Here is a 21,636-nt window from a genome sequence, read left to right as displayed (position 1 = left end):
TTCAGCAAACATAAATTTAAACATTTTTAATGCCTTGTAATTGTATCATTTAATTGTTAAAAAAAAATATTAAACAAAATAACAGATTTCTTTTTTATATATAATTTATATATATATATATATAAAAATAATAATAATAATAATAATTAACAAAAAACAAATTTTGAATACAAAACTAATAAACCTCAAAGGAAAAATTAAATGCCACCCAACTGTATATAATAATAAATTATAATCAACAAAATAAAATCACCATAATAAAGAAGAGAAAAATGGTAGACAAACAAAATAATAACATCATTTTAGGTAACAATTTTCTAATATAATTAAATAATAAATAAGCGAATAATTTAAAAACTCTTTAGTGTATTAACCTTACAACTATACCAGCCTATTAAACAAATACCCAAAAACTATACAAACTCACTTTTTTTAATAAGTAATTCACTTTTTTTTAATAAGTTATTAATATTATACATGAAATAAATAAATAAATAAAAACATCGCAAAAATCTGTTTTAATTTATTTTCTTCATCTCTGAACAATGTTGATTATTAGTAACATTTGTCACTATTTGGTCACCTGATTCTTGGTTAACTATTTTAATATCTTCAGTCTCAAAATTCACTAAAAAAAAAAAAACAAAAAATTATAGATTACATTAAGTTAAAATATATCATAACTAGAAAGAAATTCTAGAACATATTTTTTCAAATTTAATTATTATTTGACAATACATTTTATTTTAAGTATACAGCACAAAAAGATAAGCTATTTAAAAAATTATTTGACTTTATATTTTTATAAAATTTGAAGCGACTTGTCATAATAATAAATATTTATTAAAATAATCCAAAAATCATGATTATTAACAGAATAAGAAAAAAAAATTTGTGTACTTAAAATTTTAATATAAAAATACATTATATATGAATCAATAAGACAAGTATTATAATTGTTCATTTATTTAATTTATTTTAAAATTCAAACAAAATATAATTGTCACTTGGATTCTACTTGTTTTACTCATTCATTATACAAGAAATTATGTTTTAAAAATAAATTATTATAAATTTGAAAATTATAATATATATTGCATTTTATAATAAAGCATGAAATGTATTATATTCAATTTTCAGTGCTTAAAACAAAAAATAAAAAATAAACTATAAATAAGATTTTAGTATTTAAGTATTAAGTACATATTATATCAAACATTTCAACTTTTAATGTCAAAAACTTAAAATAATATAATTACATTTTTATTTTATTGTTGATACTTCAAAATTATAATTACGAATTTTATGAAACAGATTCAAAAAGTAAATTATAGATGTAAACTCAATGTGTTGATAATTACTTTTATAAATATTAGGTTGTGCATAATTATAAAAAATGTACTATGTAAAATAACATATAACTATACTATGTATAAAATAAAATTGCACAAAAACATTATAACGAATAGTTTTGATAATTTACAATAAAATGTAAACATAAAACTTCATATGATTTTGATACTAGTACATTGTTAAAAATTTTATGTTTGTCTTTGAAAATAGTAAATTATACTACATAATCTTAATTTTTAATTTTTTTTTTTTTTAATGGATTACATTTTTAAAATTGTCTATGGATTGTATGTAAATTACAGTTATAATAGTAATTTAAAATTCTGGGCAATTAATTAAGAATCAAATCCCTTGAAACATTTGATGGTAATATATAAATCATAAGAAATACTCAAAATGTTGAGTTAAATTATTTAGTACACCTCAATCTCATAGACATAGTATATATAATGTCTTAAGTAACAACAGGATATGCTGATTATACATTGTTTGTCAAATGAAAAGATTCCAATGGTATGCGCAGATATATTTTGATATAATTTTCATTGCACTATAATTATAACATTCAATTTTATTTAATATTGGTATCCTCATTCATCTAACAACATTAAACATTTAATTTAATTATTTATCTCCATTCATAATCATTATCAACATTTGGATTTGAAGGGCCACCAATGTCTTTTTTTTTTTTTTTTGATAATAATAGAAAAGTAATTTTAATTTAAAATATTTCATTTAATTTTAAAGATAATAGTCGAATTTTTTTTTTGTTGCTTTTTTCGTCTTTTTATCTACAAATACCTTTTTTTTGATTTTTTAATTTATATGTTATTAACTATTAATTGATCAGATAGTTTTTCTATACATATCAATGGAATAAATTGATAAGAGCTTATAAAAAAAACACATTGTCAATATTTTATGTTTAAAATTAATTTTAATGGAATTTATTATCAACAATATAGATAAAGTATTTGCTACAGCAAGTTTATTCAAGGGAAAACATCAAGAAAATCAACTAAGTATTAATTGGACAAACAACAAACAATGACAAGTGGTAATTTTAATTTAGATAATTATTTATGTATAAAATAAGCCCCAATAACTTTGGTGGACGTAGAAAGATTATTCTCTATATACAAAAATATTTTGAGTCCGAATCATCAATATTTTACTGGAGACAGTTTATCTTAAACATGGTAATGATTTTTTTTTTTTTTATACAAACTAGTAAAATCAACTGAAACCTATTTAAATTTTTAGTAAATTTTGTAACTACTTTTTATCTTAGTTAAATGCTTTTTTTATTGATTATGTTGCTTTGAAATCGGAACCTTTATAATCATTATTAATTATTAAAATAAAAATAATAACTGTACATAATTTAACTTTTGTGCATTAAATACTTATATTTTAATTATTATGTAATTTTAATAATAAAAACTTAATACACATCAATTTATGGATAAATTTTCTTTTTTATAAATATAATTAAAATAGTAGTTTTTAAAAGTATAGTAAAAAAGTTTTTTGGTTTAGTTGAATGTGAACATTTTCAAAATATGTAATTGGTATGCACACATTAAATGGTTGGGAACCATTGATATAATTAACTAAATCAAAAGTAAAATTAGAAGGCCACTGTAAATGAAAAATGTATATATTTAAAATAATTAATGAAGTCACCAAAACTAAGTAAGTGTATAGTGTTTAATTAATAAGATTTTCTAAAATGTAAACATTAAAAAATATAAAGTAACAGAAAATTAATGAACACAATACTTTTAAAAATATGAATTTATGTAATCAATAAAAAAAAAATGATAAATTTGTACAAGTATTTATTCTTAAAATAGCTTAGTATAAAAATATAAGCAAAATAAGTTTGTACATTTTTAATTAATATTTAGTGAATCAAGTATATATTATACTCAGCAGTAAATTAAACTGTGAATAATAATCATCAAATCTTGAATTCTTAACTCTTAAATAAAATTGTATTGTGTTATTTATACTATAAATACTAGGGATGGGCAAAATTGTTTGATCATTATTCAATTTATCGATACATCGGTTTTTAAAATATCGATGTGTTCGATGTATCGATGAAAAACCATCAATGTTTAAGAACATCTAAGTTTAAAAACATTGAAAAAAATTGTTTTCCCTCTAGAACTGCCATCTGTTGCACACCTTATTATCTGTACAGAGTACTATTTTCTTAATTAAATAATAAATTTAAGAGTTAAAATACTATTGTTTAACTTATATTTTTTTAAAAACATATTAAATACTCATAATCAGGTCTCGTAAGTTCATGCATTTGCATGTTTTCTTTGTTACATCGGAAAATATGCTAATTGAGATAAAAATCTGTTTCATAACAATGGTGATAAAAATCTAAGATTTAATTGAGCATATTTTTGCATGTTTTGTGTGTATTGGCATATTTGGTATATAGTTGATTTTTTTTGAGTTATTAGTGCTTATTATTTTATGTAAATTCAGCGAAATCATTTTTTGTGGAAGTTAAAAAAAAATTAGATCGATAAATGTTTAAATTCATTCCTATTTACTTTTCCAAACTTGTTTATAAAATCTTAGTATTTTATCAATATTTTTATTTTTTAATGACATTAAATTTTATAAGTTAAAAGCAGTACCACGAAAACAATGTTATTGCGCATCACTACCAGTCTTCTCCTGTTGAAGGTTAAAATGCAATCTATCTATTTTTGTCGCAACGTGTGTTAATTAATTATAATTTTAATAAAATGTAATCGAAGAAAAAATATAACTTAAAAATATAAATGGATAATTCTTATTATTTTAAAAAATCCTTAAATGTTTTTTTTCGTGCATAGTTAACAATTTTTAATGCATAGTTGATCAAATGTTAATGCATTATAGCATGTTTATTTATGGGTTTTTAAGTGCATGAACTTACGAGCCCTGATTATAACTATAAAGTGTATACTGTATAACGATTTTCATATACTGTATACTAAGATAATATAAACAAAAAAAAATTTGAGCTTTTCGAATATAAACATCAATATTTAAGTTCAAACATTTCAAACAAAAACATTGATGTTTAATCGATTAATCGAAAACAAATCATCGATGTTGAAACATTGATATATTGACCCGAACATCGATGTTTTTTGCTCATACCTAATAGATACTAATATTTTTATTAATAGTACTATTTACTACAATTTTTAAATAAAATCTACCATAATAACAATTTTTTAGAAAACTGTATTAATTCCAATTAATAAGGAAAGTTAGGTAAGACAAATTACTTCATGTCTTACAATTTTTTTTAATTTTAAAAAATTAGAATAAAATCATACATTTAAATTTAAGGATATGTTCTTTTTAAGAAGAGTAAAAAATCTATACCTTTAATTGGTAAGTTAATATTTATAATCTTTCAATTATTAAAAAATTATTATTTAGATAATTACTTTTATTGGGTTCTTCTTGTACTGGTTGGTCAATTTCAGTTATTTGGTCTACATTAATATTTGTTTGATTAAAAAAATCATTGGTATTTTCAACCCTAGTAAAAAAAAAATGTTTATAAATTATTGATTAAAATATTATAATTTATAACTTACGGCACTTGGAGTTCACTTATTTCAACAGCAGGACCACCACTATATATCCTCCATAAGTATTCCCATTGAGCTTCAGAGACAGATATATAATCTGTTTCTAAAAAAAGAAGAATAATGTAGACAATATTATCATAACCATTAAATTTAATATGACATACCTAGAACCTTGCTCTCAGATTTATCGATCAATTTGGAGTTGTCTATTGGTCCAGGTGGTTCACTTGTAACACCATTCAAGAAAGACTCCCAGCATTTAAACCAATTAGTTGATATTGCAAAATCAACAGTCATATCCTATTATTAAATAATAAAAAGAATATTTTCACAAATAGGCAAAATTATTTGGACTTAAATTAAGTATGCATGAAACACTTGTTAACTTTAAATATAACGACAATCATTTTCTTTTTAAATGATTAATCAAAAATATTTATTTTTATTTTTGTAGAAAAAAATGATAAAATTAAATAATTTATAACTTATAATAATTACATGTGGACTTGACTCCTCCTGGAGTCGTGCAAAGTTCTTAGTTTCTGTTTCAGCTCTATTCCGGAGCATCATCTCAATATATTCGGCATAACAGACTTCACATCTTTGTAGCTGAGAATTAGTACATTTAGGTCCCCCACCAAACCTAGGTAACATTGATATATGGCATTCAGTGTAACGGTTTTATTTTTAAATAAGTTTCACTTACTTGCTATGTAAATAATCCCAAATTTGACCAGACACCATGGTAGCATAATGGTTAATTTGAGGCTCATGAGTTGGTTTCACTCTATTGTGGTGACACATGAAATCATAATTATCTATAGGACCTGGTTCAGCAAATGTATTAAACTTGGACAACCATCTAGTCGAAATGAAACATGCTTCTTGAGAACAATTTGGCTGACTCTTGTTCACTTGAACTTGTCGCATTTGTGTTCTGATTCTATTAGTAATTGGACTATTTTTTCTGAAAATAATTAAGTTGATAATATTATTATTACAGTAGAACCCCTCTCGTCCACCCACGGCTAATCCACCACTCCGGTTGGTCCAACCATAGTATTATCGATATGAATATGGATTTTCCAATTTATAATATGTGGTTAAATATATTTATAAAATTAATTGCCCGTTTAGTATTTATCTATTTTTTATTTATTTTATTATTTTATTATTTATTTAATTTTATATAAGTATGTAGTTAAAAATAATATTTAAAATAATTTAATAAATAAATTTGGTAACATTTTGTCTTTAAATATTTCTTTATATTCTGATAATCCGACCTTTTTCATGTTCCAACTACACCCCCAGTCCTAAAGGTTATTATATAAGATATATATATATAAGATTAGAGGGGTTCTACTGTAATCAGTAATAATTACTATTAATACACAAATAATTTTTCATTGATTTAATAATAAATAAATAAATAAATAATAATAAATAAAATAATAATGAAAAAAAAAAATAAAAAAAAAAATAATAAATAAAATAATAATCATAAATAAATAAGCACTTACTTGTAGAAAAGAACATAAGCTTCAGAATTACGAACAATTTCAGCTGAAACTAAAGTAACACACTGATCATCAAACTCATACCATTGTTCATTGATTGGGTTTAATGAATAGCATGTATAATGGCCACCACTACCAATCGTACCATGATGGCAAATAACAGACACTAATTTGTAGGTTGTGACTTGAGATCTACAATCTATTTAGACAACAAAAATTGTACATTTAGATTATAATATGATGCACAATGAAACTTCAAACATACCTTTATGGACATATGGCCGTAAGTCTAAACCATCAACAGGAAATGTAACATATGAAGTAATTTTAGATGAGAACATTAATTCATGTCTGAATCGTTTTAGATGAATACATAAAACTTCAGGCAATTCAAGTAGTTTAGAAAATTTGATACCATTACGTAGCTTTTTACATTTTTCACAGCTAAAACGTACAATAATTTATAATAATATAAAATACAATAACTTTTTTTTTATTTAAAAAAATTTTAATTGATCTTACCTATACATGTTATCACCTTTAAGTTCATCAGCACTGAAAAACGCAGCTAGACAATCATGCAAACCAACTGTAGGACCCCAGAACCATCTATACATCATATCCCAAAACCAAAAGATCCAATTCTAAAAAAGAATAATAATAAATAATAACAAGAATGCAAAATTAATAATCAAAGAAAAATTACCTGAATGGCTTGTTGATTCGTGTATATATCAGACAACTTATGAACTGAACACAAATTAGTAGATGAACTTTGATGTAAAACCGTGATATGGTCACGAGTTGGTATGGGCAGAGATAAATCTTGAAATGCTTCAACCCTTGAAGATACCTTTAATAAATTATTACAATTTGTAATACAATATTGAGAATAAGTTTCTTAGAACTAGTAATAAATTATAAAGTGTAACCTTTAATAAAAAAAATTACAATAGCAAAAATTATATGTAAACATTTTTAGTGTCCCATACTACTATATTTTTCTTAATTATACTATATGCATACAAATTGTATAATTTTCTAAAAATCTAATAAAATATACTCATTTACCATTAGACATTAATATTTATTTAATAATTTAAGCTAAATATCTTAATTTGAAATGGGCCCATATTATTGAATAAACAAAAAATGTGGTTATAAATTAAAAATAAACTCATTTTTAAAACAGTTTTTAGATTTTGAAACTGTTGATGAATAATAACTAAAATTTTAGTTTGTTTATATAAAAAATATAATATTTTAAACTAAAATATAGTTAAAAATATTAAATTAAATATTTAATAAAAAGTTTGATTAAGTAAAACTGAAAATGATCCATTCCTATTATTAATAATATTATATCACATATATAATATAAATAGTGCTGAGCATTATTTTTTATTTTTGTGCTTGCATTTATGATAATTTTTCAATCTGTTCGTAATTTCATAAAATTAGATAAGAATAAATTATTTACTAACCCGATTACAAGTCAAACATTGCACTGAACTCAAAAGTTTTCCATCAAATATTTCAGAAATAATGCTGTTGTATTTGACATGAAGTTTTCTATTTTTTTGACATAATGTCATCTTATTTCCATGGTTCATTTTAGCAAAAAGATGACGTTCTAGGTTTTTAGTCAAGTTTATTCTTTCAGATGTTTCTTCAGACAAAGAACTACGTTCACTTACACCAGAATCACAGGTTTCATATTCATCCACCCCTTCGGAACTACTATCAGCATTTGTTAAAGACTTTAATTCATCATTGTCTGAACAATCTTCTTTATCTTCCTCTGGGATAGCCAAATTATTTTGTTCTACACTTAGTTTTCTTGAAATACCTGAATAAAATGTATTATATTATTATAAAATAGGTTTTAAGTTATAAACCAAAATTACCTTTATATGAATGACGTCTGGAGGGAACTGCTTCAAGTTCAGGTTCTTTAAGTTCTTCATGTAGCTGATCCATAAAGCATCTTAAAAATTCTTGAGTATCATGTTGATGAAATCCTCTGAACATTGAGTATGCCTAAATTATAAAATATTATTATTGAAAATTATTTAAAAAGAAATAATATTATATTTAAATTACATTTCGCATTGTATATAAAATTGATGTGGGAGTGACATAACCAGGACGTTTGGTATGCCACATTTCTTGAATGAGACGATGATAAGCTCTGGATAAATTTAAAGGATTATCTGATTGGTGACATGGATATTCAGGAAAACAAGTTAAAAAATAATCTGTTAATGGTGGTGTATTTGATAAAGCTTGAAGTGCAGCATTCATGTAACATGTGTTACCAATGTTTTGAAGACCAGTTAATCCTAAAATATTAAATATGATGTCAGGTAAAATAAATTAAAAAATATATTATACATAGTTAAATTAATTTTTAATCTTAATATAATCTGCATTAATTACCTGTAGGTTTATGATCTTTAGTTAACCTATATTCATCATCACTGTCTTCATCTGCAGATTCTCCACTGTAATTTAGTAATGCAGAGTTACGACAAAATTCTATAGAACAATTAGAACCACGGCGAACTCCATTCAATGTTCTCGTATTATTTTCAATGGTACATTCTTTAACACATAAGTAACAGCACAATCGCATAGATGGTAGACTAAGATGTAAACAATGAGTTTTATTTTCCTACAATGAAAGAGACAAATTAAACAAAAATTATCTAAAATATAATAAATAAAATATAATACTTTAAAATGAAGATAACTGTGATCACATCCTCCATCATAACAGAATGCTTGTAAACAGTCTGGACTTATGCAAAACCAAACTTCAGGTTTTTTAGATTTACACACACAACAAGTCAATACACCAATGTGCTTTAAAAAAAAAAATACAAAAATTAAAATTAATTATGTATGAATTAATGTATTTATAAAAAATATATTTAGTCAAAATTAACATACATGTTCTAAAAATTCAGCACATTTTTCAATAGCTGATAAATGGTGTACAGTAAAATGTGAACAATCTTCCATTCCTATAACTTATAGCACACTTCAATGTTAGAAATTGTGTTGACTTTATAATCTGAAAACAATCATAACTGAATATTAATATGTACACAATTGGAGTAAATAAAGAAATAAATTAAATTCGCATGGTACATAAACGTACCCTGCGAGTCTATAGTAGTTTTATCAATTTAAAAAAAAATTCTTCAAAGCCAACAAGGGCGATTTAAAGACCAGATGAAGAAAAAATAAGAAAAATAAAATTACAAACCGGAAAATTGTGTCCAATAAGTCGACCGTGACACAGAGCTAGATGATCGAATTATTTCTATAAAGTAACATTTGCTTGAAAATTTTTCGAAAACGAAAAAATTACTATCGAACAATTTCCTAGGGTAAGCACAAGGAGAAAAACGAATAGAAAAAACGAAACGATAAGAAATGATTAGATAGTGAAAAATTTGATTTTTACGATAAACACAACACAGGACCGATAAAGCAAACATACATGATAAGTCGCTCTACGAGCAATTTTTCTCAAACAGTAATTATTGCGAAAAAAACGAGCTTGCAAAATCTCATATAAATTTAATGATATACCTGTGTTGTTATGTGAATATGTTTTTTCACTAGTTCACCTTGACAGTGCTGACACATAAGCAGCGAGATATAATGTATCCTGTGGGAGATGAGCAGAATTATTTGCTCGATCCGACAGTCACGCAGTTGAGACTACGATTTATGCGTATATTCTGTGTTCTCCATCCCGTAAAAAGTTTTACCATTCGAATTAGAAAATCGATAAGAACTATCTATTTGAATCTATCAATTAATGTGTTATATAATGTCGATCCTGTCATTTAAAAGAATCCCATGCCTGTGATCCATAGACATATTAAGATCTTAATATGTCTATGCTGTGATCCGAATGAAAAACAGTCATGGAAGAACTGACAGTGCTATATTGCCCGGGTCCGTCCCTGGTATTAAAAATAATAATGCGTAAGGTTGTAAGGATATGAACCATATTATTTATACCATATACCATATCATATGATATAATAAACTCAGAGTAGGTACACGAACTGTATTTGCATCATAATTATGTAAGCACAATTTAACATTTCAACTAGATTTTTTAAATATTCGTAAACCGTAATGCTACTCGTAAATAGCACTTGAAATTTAATATGTAAGAATCGATCATGTAATTGTAAATTATGTGACATATTGTTGATCAGTACAGCATAAGCCATTCGTACATAGGCGAACAGAAAACATGAATATTTATTAAAATGTGTTCTTAAATAGTTATACATGCAAATATGACTGCTGGTCTATACTGAAATATAGTAGGGATCTTGTATATTATTTTTCAATGAAAAATGTATAGCATTTTATTAAATATCTAATTTAATAATAATGAGAAAAACTATTTCTATACTGAAAAACCATGTGATAATAACAAAATAATGGCCATTCTCTATGTCAATCTGGAATAAATAAATATCAATTTATACAGATATTCTTTATTAATAATACATAAGGACATATCGATTACAATTAATTATTAGGTATCATTTTACCTGAACATATCTAAATATATTAACATATAGTATATTTTTAAAGTTTATTAGAAAATAATTACTACAATATAATTCATCTGGTATTCAAATCAAGTATATAGTTTTATTGTGAATAATTTATAAATGTATAATACATGAATTCGATACAGTGGTCTCATGTCTATAAATTGCCATATTTGTCATATCCAAAAAAAAATGTATATAAACATATAGGTAAATATATAATATATATAATATAAATATATCTATATCCACAAAAAAAAAAACAGAGTACTATACAATATCTTTGTAATAATACTACCATTGATAATACTAAAATGTACTAGGTAGGTATACCTACATACTTTTATATTACGCTATATTAGGATAAGAATTTTTAGTTCGAACTAGTAACTGAATGACCTAACACCCAAACAGATAACTTCAATTGATATAATTACAGCTATTATTTCACTAGGTAACTAGGAAAGTAGACAATTAAATTATCATATACCAAATGTATGGTGAAATGTTGATGTTAAAAATGTTAATGTGAAATGTATGGTACTCAAGCAGGTACATTCTATAGTTCTTCATTGTACCACTATGGTAGATAAATATAAGATAATATTTCATTAATTATACATATTATGTAAAAATTGTTCATATATACCTAATTAAAACTTTCAATTTCCTACTAAATAGCTTGGATGCATTGTATAATATTTATTGTTTGGCTTTATTTTAATTGCTTTGAAGGTAAATATTATCAATAGACTACCATATTTTACTACAAAATATAATGAATATATATAATTACATATTTATGTTCTTTTATTCAATTTTTCAGATTTTGGTGTCATCTATACAGATGGTTCTAATTCTCCTTTTTTGACTGGGTACTCTTTTTATATTTCCTAATTACATGTATCATTTGCAAGCAACTTGCCTCCTTCGTCTTCTTCTTTCACGGCTGAGTACTTTACCATTATTGAAGCTCTCACTCTTATTTCTTCTTTTACCCCAATAAGTTTTTAGTTGTTTCGGATTCATTATCGAGTCTTTTATCTTTTTCGTATTGTGACTATAGTGTTAATACAACATTTAATTAAAATATACCAATATTGTTTTTAAATTTTAATACTATAGACTAAACTGTTATATTTTTACTATATTCCAACTCTTACAAAAGTACAATAGTATTCCATTATAATACGAAAGTATGTATATAACTCACGATTGAAAGAATTTAGAAAAAAAAAAAAAATTTAAAAATGCATATTAAAGCATATATTGATGTTTGTTGATTATTTTTGCATATTTTTAAGATTTTTAAGAGAATATAATGAGAATATTTCAAAGTTTTTTAGAGAATATCAGCATCATATTTAAGGTATTTTAAGAGAATATAAATCCGGTATTAATGATTATATATTAATAATTTTATAATACTGAACCATTTTTACATATAGAGAAATATATACAGAAACCCGAAATAAGGAATCGAATAAGGAACCATACATAAAAGTCTTCGGTTAGGATGGTATAAGGGCTAAATAGTCAACGCTCGATCGAATAATATCGATACAAGAAAGATGAAACTTATTTACTTCACACATATGAATAAATAAATAATAAAAAAAAAAATTTAAATATTAAATATAATTTTAATATTTAAAATTATAATAATTATTATTATTATTACTATTGATTATTATTTATTATTATTAATCAACCGATTATTAAAAAATAATACTTCCTTTGTTTTTACTAGATTAATAAATTATTTAATTTAATTTTATATACATTTTTCTTGGTCATTTTACATAGAGTATATGAACACATTTTTTAGAACATACAAATGACCATCGGCCGATAGTAAAGTAATCGGAAATATGTATGAGAATTCAAATTTCGGAGTATTTTGATTTATTTATTTTTTAGCCTTGTACCTGACAAAAGGACGTTTGGCCCCTGGAATTTTAATTCACTAAATTTAATTCGTTTTTTTTATTTTAACTAAAAATTTAAATTATTTTAAAATGCACAGTTGCACAACAAATTTAAATCCAAAATAATCGTATACTTCATAAACTGTAGTACACGCTACATTCGGCGAACGGTTACAGGCATGCACCAATAAAAAAAAAACAATTATAATGATAATAATAATAATTTAATTACAATTATATGAAGTAAAGATAAATTTTAAATAATATATGATTAATCATATATGTATATTAATTATTCCTGTCACATTTGTACAAATATTATAATTAAAATAAATCTATATATCTCCCGGGGGCCAAATGTCCTATCTTAACATAGACATAATGTATTATATATTATGTCTATGTATCTTAATAATTGACGGAGATGAAACGTCCGTGGACTCGTTATCGGTTAAACGTCCGAGATTCCTTGTACCTCTATCGATAAAATATATGCCATTTTACTATAAAAATTATTTTTTCTACGATGACAATGTTCTATGGTTTTTAATTATTATTGGTGGTCGAGTTCAAAGCAACATATAATTACGGCATGGAGTTTTATCTAGAATCGACCTGCCAATTACACCGACAAATATGCACCAATTTTACATCTTCAAATTAATTTTAAATAACAACTTTTATTAATAAAAAATATATATATAATATATAATTATAAATTTTAAAATATATAATGGAAATTAAGTAAGTTAAAAGTATATTTAATGTTAATTAAATTTATTTATGGCACACAATTTATTTAATTATTTTCAACCCCTCCCCCATATTTAAATCCCAGATCCGCGTACAACTGCCGGTTCGTCAACGTCAACCATGATACCCGTGTAGACGGAACGATATCCCCGAAACGCAATACACGAACAAAACAGCTGAGCGGTCATCACATGTATCACAGCAAGTTTGTAATGTAAACATAACGCGGAAATACAGAATACAGCGGTATAAAATTGTATATATTTTTATTATTAATGTTTTTTACCTGACTATTATGCTTCGTTAGGTTTGTTGCGATCTGCGTTGTTCGTAGCCAACTGTAGCATTAATGCGTCATTCTTCGTCTACGATCCAGTGTACGTGTGCAATCTCAGATATCCCGTAACAATAGTCCGTGTACGATCATTTCAAATCGTGCTTTTGTACAACACTAAAACACCAGTCGAATTTTTGTTCAGAGTTTTTGTAGCATTTGCGTCGAAATGGAAAACGAAGGCAAATTGAAAGGTGGACATGCGCAAGCAGGTTAAAATGAATATTAAATATTATTATTATTATTATCGTTTTTAACACGTGTTGTTGAGCAGTACTGATTTTCTATAGTTTCTCGATTCTATTCTTTATCGGGATAACCGTCGCACTTACGATTATTAATATCAAAATCTGAACAATAGTCTCATTCGGCTGATAACTATAAGTTAGTTGATTTTAATTTTGACATATTTTTCAGTCAAAGCTGGTGGAATGCGCATTGTGCAACATAAGAACACATTTGTTGACAAAGATAAAAATGGGGCTTCTGCAGCTGCTGCTGACGAAGCTAATTCAGTTTTAAAAGTCTCGACAAGGTAATTGGATATAATTAATTTTTCATTTGTTGATGAACTATGAAATTTGTGGATAGATAATGTCATTATGGTAGGGCGTAAATTATAATATGTATGAGATTATCTTTTTATATACATATCCTACAGATTAAAACTAGAAAAAAAATGAAAATATTTATATTTGAACACTATATGTATTTAAACATTTAGTATACAAATTATAAAAATAAGAATAAATTTATGTATACATATCAACGAACAATCAATGATATGCATTTTTTAGGACTTAATATTTATAATTTTTAATAACTATTATCATGTGGTTTTCATTTATTACTTCTTATTATTACTTTAGCCCACCGAAACAGACTGTGGTACCGGTTCATGCTCACAATGACTATCCGACCGAGGCAGTTCAGAAAACTCATGACAAGCCAATGCCAAGTCATGACATGAGACAACACTTTTGCCCAAAGCCAAGTATCCATCAACCTCGCAAATAAATACTCATAGAGATTCTTATTACACAAGACTGGACTTGGATATGTGTTATATGGATCCCATTAACATATATCCCATATTACAAATAAGAATGATTTAGGTTTAAATTGCATTTATTTTTTATTTAACATTCATTATCAGATTCTATTTAATATAGATTACATTTTTGAATGTTTATTTTATTGTTTACATTATAATAATATTGTGTTAATGTCATGGGTTTTGGGTATTTTAAATTAAATTAAATTTCAATTTCATTTTTAATTTTTTTTTTTTTTTTTAGAGTAATATAATATCTTTAAACCAATGTGTTTGGTTTATTTTATTGATAACTGCTATTCATAAAATAATGTAATTTTAGGGACATAGGGCGCTTTTACTTCATAAAATTACTAAATTTTTTTTTCAATTATAAAATAAGGGCCAATTGTAGTATTTAATGTTATCTAAAGTTGTTACATGATCTAGTTTTTTGGTCTTAAACATTTATCAAAGTTTTAAATTCTGTGTTTAAAGTGCTAAGCCATTTCATAATTTCCAGTATTTTGTAATTTGATTGGATTTGGATTAGTTAAAGTGTAATCACTAGATATTTTACATTTTCTTTCATTTAGGCAATACTGTTAACGTAACTTACATTTTAGGGAGCTATAATATTACTTTATTTTAACGAAGAGCTTTGCAGGGTTTATTTTATATTTATATGCCAAACAGTATCTGGTGCTAGAAATGAAGTGATCAATGTCTTAAAAAAGACTCCTGTCCTAAATATGTCAAAAATGTATTATTTCTATTAATTTACTTAGAGAAACCACTGATATTATTTTTTACAAATAATAGTTTGTAAAGTATTTCTATGCTCAAATATTAAAAAAAAAATGTATATTTACATATTTGTGAAGAATTTTATTATCGGAATGGTCTTAAGTAGTACCTGAGTCAAATGCAAACGAAACCTAAAAGTGTACAGATTAAAATGTCTGTCAAATCTATTCAAAAAGTTTAAATGAGAATGTATGTATAATTTACTTCACCGACATATGCGTTTAACGATACCTAATGCAAACATGATTCTTGACAATTATTTTTGTCATCACTAAATTAATTTTGCGTTCTAACCTCTGAGAACTTATTTGCCAATTATCAGCATTATGTGTATACATTTTTTACTCGAAAACGAGCTGGATGATGATTTTTGATAAAAATTTTATATGCTAATTAACTTTCAAAACTTTTAAGTTTTTATGGAAATTTTATCAGAATTTAGTTATGAATAAAAAGGTGCTGTCGATAATCTGAAAAATGAATCGTGCATACCTATTTGGTAGATATATGTATTTTTAATTAACTACGTAGACTAGTGGTAAAAAAACTAAACCAATAATTTTGCTGTATACTTCATTTTGATACACATTATTTCCATGAAATTTCCTAAAATAGTGGATAGGACTTCAATTGTAATTTGATAATCGTTTTGAATAGGGTTGCCATAAATTTACAAGGCGAAACCAGGACAAAATATACACTATATTGAGTAATATACTTTTAATATATTGAGTGGCGTCTTTTTTTAAATGTTATAAAAAAAATATTCTTAGTATAAGGGCGTTAGAAAAGTAAAAAAAAAAAAATAATAATGATTTGTTTGCAAATGATCCCCCCCCCCATACAAAAGTTATGTAAACGCTACTGAAGAAGAAGACACCATTAATGGTCGGCAATATAATATTTAAAAATATTTTTGTAAAATAAAATATATTGTATGTATATTGAATATATATATTTATATGTGTAAATTACAAATTATGTTTTTTTTATATATTGTTCATCTATTACGATTAAAAATGTACTTTGAGATAAAACGGTGGAAATTAAAAACTAAACAATACTACATTTCCTCTAAACGTCTAAGCCGGGACATATGGACGAACATTTTGGATGGAAAACATTTTTTGGGACACCGGGACACGAAGTCCAAAACCTGTGACAATCCCAGTTTTCCGAGATGTATGGCAAACCCACTTTTGAAAACAATAAACATATGAATTTTTAAATGTTTGTTGCTTCATCGATTTTTAGTGACACATACCGGGCCAAATTTCTGACAGTACTATCCATAGTGGAAATATTTATAATTTGTGTAATATCAAAATAGATTTATTTAACTCTTGGGGATTATATCTAACTTATTGATTGGGATAAATGGGTTTGGTTATTTAGTTATATAGTATAAGTTATAACTTACGGAGCGGAAACAAAATGAAAGAAAGCTGATAGTATGAGAAAGAAAAATTCTAAGATTTATGGTCCGATGAAAGAGAACAATGAGTGGAGGATAAGAACGAATAATGAACTAGGATTACTTTTCCAGAAGTCAAATATATTAGAGACAATAAGGAGTAGAAGACTAAAGTGGACTGGACATGCTTGGCGTAGTCAGAATCCCTTGCTACGTATAGTGTTTGAGAAAGATCCAGCTGGGAAGATCTGGTTAAAAAAGATGTAAGTGCCTTAGGTGGAGGATCAGATTGGAAAGAACAAACATTCAACAGAGATGGCTGGAGGGAGTGATGTTTGACGGGATGGTCCTAGCAATCGTTTTACTCGAAGAATTTGATATATATATTTAGTATTTAGTTGTCGACAAAAAAAATTTAATTCTGAACACGTAACACATATACATGGTATGATTTTCGAAATATAGCTGTTTACAGCCTTGAAATTAATTCCAATTATACTGATAATTTCCAATTTTTTCTTTTTTGTAACATCATTGACTGAAAGACAATTCTAAAATACTATAATACAAAAAAAACTGATTACTGACGTGTCTTTTTATTTCTTTATATGTTATCAATTTTGTTATCAAATTATGAGTCCTAGGTATTACATTTAATGTATGCACTGTGCACCCATAATTCTTTTGAAATACTAATTAATTATTTATACTGTAGTGTTAAGCAAATATACTAATTATTAATATTATGGTGTAAACTGTGTAGTTGACATTTTTAAAAGAATAAATACGTTATACATGTAACGTGGTAAGAAATAATACGAATTAATATTTAAATTTATCATTGATAGTTGATCAGTAGTATTAATAAATTATTATTGCACTGATCATAACATGCCCTAATAAATTTATAAGTACTCAGTCTTTAATTTGATGTCATAGAAATCATAATTTTATTTACAGATGGCAGATTTTAGTGATTGGTTTAAAAGTGTACCTTATTTCACTAAACGATGGCTTACACTAACATTAGTGTTGACATTGGCTGGTCGATTTGGCATATTAAACCCTACTAAGTTTATGTTGTTTTATGAACCATTTATTAACAAATTTGAAGTAAGTTTTAAATTTATTTTATTTTGGTTAGACTTTGATACAAATCTTTAAAATAATGTAACTGATGATTAATTTATAATGTGGACAGATATGGAGAGCAGTCACCGCTTTATTCTTATACCCACTATCACCTATGAATGGATTTCATTTCCTAGTCAATTGTTATTTTCTATATAGTTATTCAATAAGATTAGAAACAGGTAAGTCATTTTTATTACAATTTTAATGTATTTTATCTGAAAAAAAAAATATATATAAGGTAATTAATGTAAAGAATCTTCATGGAAATTGTAGTAATGGAAATGTATTTTCTTTTATTGTTTAGATTCATTTAGTGAAAGACCAGCAGATTATTTTTTCTTACTTTTATTTAATTGGTTATGTTGTGTGGTTATTGGCCTATTAGTAAATATACCGGTAAAATAATTTTTTTGCGGTCTTTTGTCAATATTCTTGTAATTGAATCATTAAACTTAACTGAAATTATTTTTCTTTTAGGTTCTTATGGACCCTATGGTTTTAAGTGTATTGTATGTATGGTGCCAATTAAATAAAGATGTAACTGTTAATTTCTGGTTTGGAACTCGTTTCAAAGCTATGTATTTACCATGGGTGTTGTTTGGATTCAATTTAATTATTTCTGGAGGGTAAATATACTTAGTTGAATGAATAAATTATTTAATAAAATTGCTTATTTTAAATGTTTAGTGGTCTGCAAGAATTGGTTGGCATTATTGTAGGCCATACATATTTTTTCCTCATGTTCAAGTACCCACAAGAAATGGGCGGACCACAACTTATACAGACACCTCAGATATTGTTAGTTAACATTATTTAAATATAATACTTTAACATAAATAATCAATTTAATTTCAAAATGTTTAATTTGTTCATTTAGGTATAAATTTTTCCCCAATCAAAGAACAGTTCATGGATTTGGACGACCACCGACTAGAGCAACTCCAGCAGCTGCAGCACCTATAAATCAACAACAGCAACAAGGGGATGGAGGATTAAACTATCGTCGTCACAACTGGGGTAGAGGTTATGTTTTAGGACAACCGCAATAAATTAAGTCTGATTTAAAAAAGGTTTTATGTTTAAACATTTATTGTATCTATTACAAATATTAAAGTAGAGGAATATTGTATTTTGTATTTTTCTTTATTTTATTTGGTATTAACTTTTCATCTCAGTGAATATTTATTATTAATATTAAAGTTATAAATATAAGAAAATAATAATAAAAAACTATTGATCTATTTTAATTGAATTGCAGGATTTTAGTTTATTTTCGAATACAAATGAGTTACATATTTTACTATTAACTATCAAAATGTATTAATATAATTGTTGTATTAACAGTTAAGATAAATATTAATTTAAAAATGTATTAAAAATTAGCTAAAACACCTAAATTGTATAAATGGATAATATATTTAATAAGGAAATTAATAAGTTTAAACTTTGCTCAAAATCTAAAATATTTTCTATATTAATTATGGACTTTAATAATATCTTTCACTTTGAAATAAATTTAAATTAAAGAACTTAATTTTTTTAACTATGTTACTTTGTAGAATAAGGATTTACAAAAAAAATAAAAGTTATAAAATCAGTAAACTATTCTCGATTTCCTTAGATGTACCTAATACAATGATCATACAATGCTTATACACTTATATATAAATCTGGTGATTTCAACTGTATGTCCATATATTTGAATGTTTATCATAGCTATTGCCTATTTAGATAATTATATTTTCCTTGATACTATAACGTTTTATAATACATATTTATAAGATAATATAAAAGGACCCCCCCCCCAGATAAAATAATCGTTATCTTTTTTTTTCGTCGCACAAATAAATAAGATAAATAACTGCTAAAAATAGATATTATTTTATACAATTTTTTTACCAATTTACAATTTACTTTTACATTACAGTAAATTAATAGCTATTGGAATATAAAAACAGCATAGTTAACAAAACTTTTATAACACCTATCAATATAATTATTTAATTATCATAATATTTGTATAATTGTATATTTTAAGTTCAAAGCGTAATAACGAAACTACGAATATATTACACGTCATCAATAATAAAACAATTTTTTTTTTTTGGCCCTGAGGGGGGTTTGAATCCCCCCTCGTATGTACGCCACTAATTATTATACATGAAAAATAACAAATTTTATGATATACTGAATTAAATACACGATAACATTGGTCATGGTGGTAAGCATAGAATGATGACCAAAATCATAAAAAAAACAACAATTTGACTCAAAAAGTGGTACTTATGTTTTTAAAATTCTGTGGACAATTTTAATTGTGTCTTACTCTATTTATTTATTTTAAATTGGTATTATTAACATCCAAATTCTTATTTTCTACGGTTGTTTAAAAATTAAATTTGGTAACGTGTAATACATTATTGAAAAGTTATTAAAAATGTAATTCATTGTATCGATGTAATTAAATTACACTTAAATAATTTGGTTGAGGTTTAAAAGACTATATTTACCAACATTTTGCACACTTGGTTTATATTTTTTTATTTTATTCGTATATTATTGTGATGATTGAGGAGCCGCCGAAATAGTTTGCCCCAGGTCCTAAAAATCCATAGAACAGCTCTGGATGCGTCCAAACAGAATTATTTGTTTTTCAAATCTTGAGAAGAGTACAAGTAGGACTTTAATTCACTTCGAAATACTTTAGTCCTTGGGGTCAGAATTTTAACACTCCTAAGATTTAAACTTAGTGCTCGTGAATAAAAATTTACTATATGTTATCGTCTATGGACAATCAATTTGAGTGAAATCGTATTTTATCATTTTCATTCGTCATTATTAATATTAATAAGTAATAAAATGTACAATATCATGGCGAGCCGATGGAAGTATGCTGAAAGGAGAATTGATATATATATATATATATATATATATATATATAGTGAGGCGTACGAGACCAAGAGGAAGACCACAAAAATATGGTAGGACAGCGTCGAGGAATTATTAGAAGAAATTAGAGTACACTAGGAATAGGTATACGATAGAGAGTGATGAAAGGAAGTAATTTTGGGGGCAAAGAGTCTAAATGACTTGCAAATCCTTTTTTTTTTTTTTATTTTTTAAAAGAATAATTACAATCTATATCATTTTG

General features: G+C 25.3%; 3 protein-coding genes across 5 annotated transcripts; 2 read left to right on the top strand and 1 right to left on the bottom strand.

Moving 5' to 3' along the window:
- Nucleotides 1-239: 239 nt before the first annotated feature.
- On the bottom strand, nt 240-14,139 carry LOC112682314 (ubiquitin carboxyl-terminal hydrolase 33-like). 3 transcript variants are annotated; one of them, XM_025552858.1, is made up of 17 exons: nt 14,050-14,139; nt 9,446-9,569; nt 9,230-9,358; nt 8,933-9,167; nt 8,597-8,835; nt 8,401-8,533; nt 7,978-8,342; nt 7,200-7,346; nt 7,016-7,137; nt 6,759-6,937; nt 6,497-6,692; nt 5,680-5,940; nt 5,472-5,616; nt 5,138-5,273; nt 4,980-5,076; nt 4,827-4,921; nt 519-628 (listed from the first exon to the last, which is right to left on the bottom strand). In XM_025552858.1, the coding sequence occupies exons 2-17, from the start codon at nt 9,515-9,517 to the stop codon at nt 519-521; spliced, it is 2,661 nt and encodes an 886-aa protein (XP_025408643.1). In that variant the 5' UTR covers nt 9,518-9,569; nt 14,050-14,139. The 3 variants fall into 3 exon arrangements, with proteins under 3 accessions (XP_025408644.1, XP_025408643.1, XP_025408642.1); XM_025552857.1 differs by lacking the exon at nt 14,050-14,139 and adding an exon at nt 9,765-10,106; XM_025552859.1 differs by lacking the exon at nt 14,050-14,139 and having other exon boundaries at nt 240-628; nt 9,446-9,517.
- An 83-nt stretch (nt 14,140-14,222) lies between these two features.
- Nucleotides 14,223-15,289, top strand: LOC112682316 (death-associated protein-like 1-A). Its single transcript, XM_025552860.1, has 3 exons — nt 14,223-14,309; nt 14,515-14,632; nt 14,967-15,289. The coding sequence occupies exons 1-3, from the start codon at nt 14,267-14,269 to the stop codon at nt 15,112-15,114; spliced, it is 309 nt and encodes a 102-aa protein (XP_025408645.1). The 5' UTR covers nt 14,223-14,266; the 3' UTR covers nt 15,115-15,289.
- Nucleotides 15,290-18,002: 2,713 nt separating this feature from the next.
- On the top strand, nt 18,003-19,621 carry LOC112682342 (derlin-1). The gene is made up of 7 exons (XM_025552902.1): nt 18,003-18,156; nt 18,312-18,464; nt 18,553-18,664; nt 18,790-18,881; nt 18,963-19,111; nt 19,173-19,283; nt 19,363-19,621. Exons 2-7 carry the CDS (start codon nt 18,312-18,314, stop codon nt 19,532-19,534), a joined length of 789 nt encoding a protein of 262 aa, XP_025408687.1. The 5' UTR covers nt 18,003-18,156; the 3' UTR covers nt 19,535-19,621.
- Nucleotides 19,622-21,636: the final 2,015 nt, after the last annotated feature.

This window comes from Sipha flava, unplaced genomic scaffold (assembly GCF_003268045.1).
Source record: "Sipha flava isolate LNK unplaced genomic scaffold, YSA_version1 202_pilon_pilon, whole genome shotgun sequence".
Classification (NCBI taxonomy): domain Eukaryota; kingdom Metazoa; phylum Arthropoda; class Insecta; order Hemiptera; family Aphididae; genus Sipha; species Sipha flava.
The sequence above is the reverse complement of the archived record's forward strand: the minus strand, read 5'-3'. Positions and strand labels throughout refer to the sequence as shown.

Excerpts from the sequence above, each read along its gene's own strand:
- LOC112682314 (XM_025552858.1), bottom strand. The coding sequence starts at position 9,517 with ATGGAAGATTGTTCACATTTTACTGTACACCATTTATCAGCTATTGAA. Across the intron at positions 8,534-8,596 it reads TTTTATATACAATGCGAAAT|GCATACTCAATGTTCAGAGG; the intron begins GTAATTTAAATA and ends TTTATAATTTAG. Across the intron at positions 5,617-5,679 it reads TGGGATTATTTACATAGCAA|GTTTGGTGGGGGACCTAAAT; the intron begins GTAAGTGAAACT and ends AATGTTACCTAG.
- LOC112682316 (XM_025552860.1), top strand. The coding sequence starts at position 14,267 with ATGGAAAACGAAGGCAAATTGAAAGGTGGACATGCGCAAGCAG. Across the intron at positions 14,310-14,514 it reads AGGTGGACATGCGCAAGCAG|TCAAAGCTGGTGGAATGCGC; the intron begins GTTAAAATGAAT and ends CATATTTTTCAG. Across the intron at positions 14,633-14,966 it reads GTTTTAAAAGTCTCGACAAG|CCCACCGAAACAGACTGTGG; the intron begins GTAATTGGATAT and ends TTATTACTTTAG.
- LOC112682342 (XM_025552902.1), top strand. The coding sequence starts at position 18,312 with ATGGCAGATTTTAGTGATTGGTTTAAAAGTGTACCTTATTTCACTAAA. Across the intron at positions 18,465-18,552 it reads CATTTATTAACAAATTTGAA|ATATGGAGAGCAGTCACCGC; the intron begins GTAAGTTTTAAA and ends TAATGTGGACAG. Across the intron at positions 19,112-19,172 it reads AATTTAATTATTTCTGGAGG|TGGTCTGCAAGAATTGGTTG; the intron begins GTAAATATACTT and ends TTAAATGTTTAG.